This window comes from Limulus polyphemus, unplaced genomic scaffold (genome assembly GCF_000517525.1).
Source record: "Limulus polyphemus unplaced genomic scaffold, Limulus_polyphemus-2.1.2 Scaffold2151, whole genome shotgun sequence".
In the NCBI taxonomy this organism is placed as follows: Eukaryota; Metazoa; Arthropoda; class Merostomata; order Xiphosura; family Limulidae; genus Limulus; species Limulus polyphemus.
The window spans coordinates 82356-88739 of NW_013667761.1; the positions used below are offsets into that span (position 1 = coordinate 82356).

Sequence of the window (6384 nt, forward strand, 5' to 3'; positions counted from 1 at the left end):
AAGCATATGCTATAATTCACAAAGATTCACGCACTTTACTTACAGTCACTACCGCACGCTTGACTTAATTATCTGTCTCTATGTCTGTCTATCTGCAATTATATCTCCCCTTTATTTGCCAGGCTTATATACTAAAATAGAAGGCGCCTAGAAAAGACTAGAGTTGCCAGGAACGTCATGGTTCTAATACACAGAATTTCCACAGTCACTTTAACTTAAACACACGCTATAATTCACAACGATTTACAAACTTTACTCACGGCTTGACTCCTTTTATCCCGTTATCAATTTAACTGCCGGCTTATATACTAAAATAGAGGGCGTCTAGCAAACGCTGGGACGTTCGTGAGGTTCCCCGATCTTTCTAGAATCTCATCACGTGTTACGAGCGTCACGTGACTTTTGCTGTCGTAACACTTCGTATGAAAAAAGTACCAGTTTTTCACTCTGGAAATCTGTTCTTTTTCAGAAACCGTTGAGGAGGTTTCACAATTGTGGAACCCCATATTTATTTTATCTTTCCTAAGTCATGGTAGACCATATCTTGTTAAACTTGCTGAAATTTAGTTTAGGAGATACGTTTAAATAAACATTTACGGACAAATAAACACCATCTGTGGAAAATATTAGTTCTTAGAGCAAAGCTACATAGAGCGCTCTGTCCACCCCGGGGTATCGAACCCCAGATTTTTGCTTTCTAAGTCTGCTACGTATGGAGGGACGAAAATTGTAGTATATAAAATTTTATAAATCTTCCTTCAAAGTTATTTATAGACATTGATTGAATAGTTGATTAAGCTAATTATGTAATAGTCTATTCAGTCAGATTTTTTACCGAATTATAAGCGGTAAGTCTGTAGGCTTACGATGGTAAAAGTAAAAGTCAGGTTTTTATAACCATGGTAGGCACAGTACAGATAGTCCATTGTGAAGCTTTGTGCTTAACAACAAATAAACCAAACTCTCGTTATTTTACTTTAACAAAACTTATTGTCCTCTTACGTGTCCTAACGAATTTTTAAAGTTTAGTCAAGTAATACTGGTCACATATTCATCTGCGTTGATCAATATTTACCTATTATATTTCACTAACGATGTATAGTCCTTCCCTAAGTCTTTTAACTCAAATATAGCTATACATTCCCAAACTAACACTGTTATTATTCAAATAAGTTTATAACCGCATATTCCCGAAGTCTGAGGTCATAAGTATATTTAAACATGTAAAAAAAATATTGTTACGACAGCGGAAGTCACGTGACGCTGGTAACACGTCATGAGTTTCTAGAACAAAGTTGTATTGAGAAAGAATAAACTAGTTTTATTTAAGAAAGGACTTGTATAGCTGAAGTTTCTCGGGAAGAATTTCTACGGTAGATTAACAAACGAACAGAGACGTAACAATATGATGTTGTTGACTGCTGTTCCATATTTAAAGGCATTTGTAATTTGATTTTCTGTTTTACTATGTATTATTTTTAGTTTAGTTCATGTTCAAATGATGCTTTTATTGTGTGATAAAACAGTGTTCCATGCTGTTCCGGATTTTACAATGTCATTCCATTCCGGTCCCGGGTTTTATTATATCCTGTCTTACACGCCTTGTTATTAACTAAGAAGAAACTTAATTTTGCATTTACAGATACAGTTAAAACTACAAACAAATATCAAGCCAAAAAGAAACCTAGAGGTTAATAATATAATTCAATGACGATTCATAAGATAGTAACGTACAAAAGGAAATCTTTGTTACTTTCAAGTATTTTACTTCGTATATGTTTAATAGTATAGTACGACTTCCTTCCGCTTTTTCCATTCATAGATTTTGGCTTCTGTTCCGTATGAGTGGACAAAGGGGAAGTTGCTTTTGCTATCGGCCTCAAGAATAATTCTCGTTCCGAACATGGCCATGTGTGCGGCCCCTCGTGGAAGTCCTCTCATCCCTGGAGAAGGATGGCCAATGATTTTGTCACTAATGTTGGGATTGTCCAATGGTGTATTTGGATCTGTACCCATGATTTTAGCACCAAAAATGGTCCCGGATGATCAGAAGGAGTTAACAGGTGAAATTTAAGCTTTTTAATTCTAAAAAAGTTTTCAAATCCTTTTATGTACGTGTGATATAAATGTTGAAATTACAGAAGGTGGGCGTGCAGTTGATGATAAACCGATTAAAGTTGTGGCTTTAAAGTAACTTCCTCGGCCCAATATCGAACCTTGGACTTCTTGCGTACTAGTCGAGTGTCCTACTAGGGCTAACTCATTAGACCTTGCTAGTGAAATACTTTTTAACAATCCAAATTATCACATTATTATCCTCTCACAAACATGACCCGTTCTTGGGCCTGAACTCAAGTTCGTGAGACACCTCACGTTTTACGCCAATGTTTATTTGGGGGGGGGGGGGTCACATACAGTTGCTTTGCTTTATGCCACTCATTTGGGAACCAGCATTCTGAATTTTAGTTGCAAATTCTTTGTTGGAAACATTTGTCCACAACGGTTTTTAAATAGGTGCAGAAAGTCTTTTTGTACTTCACACTCTGCCTAATCTGTACACTTTCTGTCGCTGGCTAATGTCCCCAGTTACCAGTGGCACCAAGTTTATTCCACATGGGAAATCTGGGATTTGGTAGTGATGACTTATCTCAGTGGTAACACATAGCATATGACCGTCTCCTGAGATGACTTTTGGGCAATCCCCTACTCAGTTGTTATATGTGGGGTCATTGTGGAGATGGAATATTCTAATTTAAAAGGTCATTGGCTCGATTATAGAATGTATGCCTTTTATACTGCAATACCCTCATAATGAATGTTGCCTGTTCATGCTGCTGGTGCTCTGTGATGTTGATGAGGCTTGTGAATTATAATAGGGCTTTGATGAAGGTGGCTGAAGTACATCCCATGACCAGTGTTAAACAGGTGTTTGTATCTTTTCAATCTTATCTAGCTGTGCAGCACTCATACCGATCATCGGTAGTGCATACTCCAGAATTGAATGGATAAGACTGGTAAAACATAAGTAGGTGACTTCAGATATATTTCCTGCTGCAACATTCAGTGCATTGATGCGTTTACTAACTCTTATTATCATGGTGTTAATGTGGCTACTGAAGCTGTCTGTTCAAGGGTACTCCCAGGTGCTTTATTGTTTCTTCCATAGGGGTAACAGTGCCCACAAAGGATGGTGATTTTGTCCTTATCAGCATATCTGTTGTTGAGTGTGCAGAGAATGGCTGTGACTTTGGCAGAAGTGATGACCATTCTTGTGTCATTTGCTTACACTGCTAAGGGAAGGTTGCATCTTGGTTTCCATTTCAGCTTTGCTATGTACCAGAATGTCATCAGCAAAGGTTAACACACACAGCATATGGTTGTATTGTCAAGGCAGGTTAGATCCATGATGTAGATATTAATGAGGAATGGTGACCCTTCAGGCATACCAGTGTTGATGATGATTGAGTCTGAATGCCACTTCCATGATTCATGATGCATCTTCTGGTAGTTAGTGCAGCTACAACCCATCTTGCAAATATTACACTGATGCTTGTTATAAGAATTTTGTAAGCAATAATTGTCAGCTGGACTCTATTATAGGCACTTTCCAGATCTGAAACTACTGCCAAGGTATTCTGATGAGCTTCAAAGCTTTCCCATGTACCAGCTGTAATGTCAGCATCAATGATTCAGATATCTCTTCTATTGCAATAGCCACAGAATGATGACAATAGTAGTGGTTCAATCAGATAAGCAAGCCTTCTCTGGGATCTTGCCAACAATATTTGATTAGGACAATGATTAAATAGCCTTCAAGACAAGAGTAATCCTTCATAGGTTTGGGTAAGGATTTGATAAAAAAAGGCACCAGAACATATTTTGGGGATTCCACCTGTTGCACATTTGACACTCCAACACTCACCTTAACAGACTGGTTTCTATAAGCTTCATAAAAGTGGAGATTCTTACACCATCTGGATCTGGAGCTTTATCTTTAGATGTATATTTATGGCTCTGCATATCTCATCCAAGCTAAATATGGCTTCCGTATCTGTCTGCAGTTGTTGCTGAGACATGGATTACTATAGTCTGGGTCTCTACCATGGTCGGATTGGTTCAAGTATCTGCACATTAAGTTCTTGAGGAGGTGCCAGAATGAAGCACTTGTGAGAATGACCTTGCAGCATAGTTCATTCCATTTGATGTCATGTGTTTTGGAAGCTGATTGGCTGTAGAAAGCACAGGCTTTATTCCCTGTTTTCTCTCTGCCAGGGCTGGGTCATGCCTTATTTGCAGGAACTCAATCTGGGCTTGACTGTATACTTTCCAGGCTTTATCAATATCAATATTCCACAGTAAGTGATGTTCCTTTTGCAGAAATTGTTGATTTGGTTTTTCTTGATTACAGGGCTGCAATCACCAGGATCTTACTTTATTTCTCCACAGATATTGCATTTAGCAGTGCCATCCTTCAAGTCTTGTAACTGGAATTGCAAAAGTAACTATAATGTGAATAATGTTTTACAGTGGTTTATCGTGTTTTCATATTGATGTTGGTTTCTTCTGCCCACCCAAGAGCTTTCTGGTAAAGCATCATTTCCAATATTTGTTGTCTCTGAATATTCCTTTAAACATATATGTGTAAATATAGATGTTGAACAAACAGATTGCTTTAAAAACTGTTTTTACTGTTACACATAGTTCATAAGTTTCATATCAGCACTGGAGGGGTTGTTTTTTTAAATAAAAATTTGCTACCATTAATTTCAAGCACAGTTATCACATTTGATGAAGGTGAAGTGGAAATTTTAGAAGTACCAGCAGTTTGACAAAGTTTGCACTGATACAGACTTCAAACTAAGTTTTTCTAAACTTACCATAGACACAGGGTGCAACAAAGTATTACCTTAATTTTGTTTATATTAATGAACAAATCAGTTTGAAAAAATGAAATATTCTGGTTTACTCCCAAACTCATGTATTATGTTTATGTTAATTCACGTTTAAGTTCAACTACTATGACCACCTCAAAGTAAGCTCATCAGAATCTACAACAGGATTTAGCTAGGATCCTGATATCAGCTGCATTTCTTTAAAAATCTATTTTAGTTATATTGGTCAGCTCAGGCTTGACAAACAGAAGTTAGATCTTATTAGTATGAGCTGCATTATGAGCCATTTCTACAGAAAGAAACACAGTTTACATATTTTCTGAACATATATTACTAAAGCTTTATAAAAAAAGAACTGTGTAAAAAATACCTATTTTTAGATTTCACATTTATAGGACACATATATTGTTATTCATCTATTTATATTTTAGGAAATATCATGACACTTTCCTACAGTTTGGGTCTGACAACAGGATCAGGTGTAGCCTACTTGATCGACTATATGCTTGGCCCACCACTCATGAAACCCTGTATGATGACCGTGTCGCCAATGCCAGTACTTTCTTCTGACAACCTCACAACTTCTGGAGTTCTGTCAGAAATGAATGTAACTTCTTATTATCCTTTACAGTGGAACATCTCAACAATGTCTTCTGTAGATGTATTTAACACCACCCTGTCTTAAGTTGTTTAAAATAATGAATCATTGAATTAAGTTGTTGTTTTTTTTTGTGCTCTTATAAAAGTCAGTGTATCAAGATACCTTTAAAAAAAGCTATCATGCAGACTTGATCCAACAATATATAAATGTTGTTCTGTTCTATAAGCTGTTAGAAATATTCTATACTGTTGACATATATTCCACTGACTAGAGCTTAATATTAAAGAATGTGCAAGTGTGGTATAATGGAATACATATGTGTAAATATTAATAGACGGTTTCTAATGTATTCTCGACAATATTTTTGTGTGTTGTAGTTATAAAAAAAAATGTCTATAGACTATAACAATACCTAGACTAGGGTAAGTTTCCTGTACACACTTTAACCTACAGAAAGTACTATAATCTATAGACTGTTGTGAACAGTACTGTTTGTACAAATTACTTTCTTTAGCCTGATAACAGTACTGCAGAGTATATTTATTGTAAAAGGCAACAGTTGCTACTATCTACAGACTATTATGAACAGTACTGTTTGTAAAAACTACTTTATTTAGCCTGATAACAGTACTGCAGAGTATATTTATTGTAAAGGCAACAGTTGCTACTATCTACAGACTATTATGAACAGTACTGTTTGTAAAAACTACTTTCTTTAGCCTGATAACAGCACTGCAGAGTATATTTATTGTAAAGGCAACAGTTGCTACTATCTACAGACTATTATGAACAGTACTGTTTGTAAAAACTACTTTATTTAGCCTGATAACAGTACTGCAGAGTATATTTATTGTAAAGGCAACAGTTGCTACTATCTACAGACTATTATGA

At 36.2% G+C, this 6384-nt stretch overlaps 1 protein-coding gene across 1 annotated transcript in view; it reads left to right on the forward strand.

Moving 5' to 3' along the window:
- LOC106466103 (equilibrative nucleoside transporter 4-like) overlaps nt 1-6377 on the forward strand; it is a 29068-nt gene extending 22691 nt beyond the window's left edge. The window contains exons 6-7 of the mRNA XM_013926344.2: nt 1823-2063; nt 5324-6377. Coding sequence (XP_013781798.1) covers nt 1823-2063; nt 5324-5577 — 495 coding nt within the window. The 3' untranslated portion in view covers nt 5578-6377. The remainder of the gene's footprint in view (nt 1-1822; nt 2064-5323) is intronic.
- Nucleotides 6378-6384: the final 7 nt, after the last annotated feature.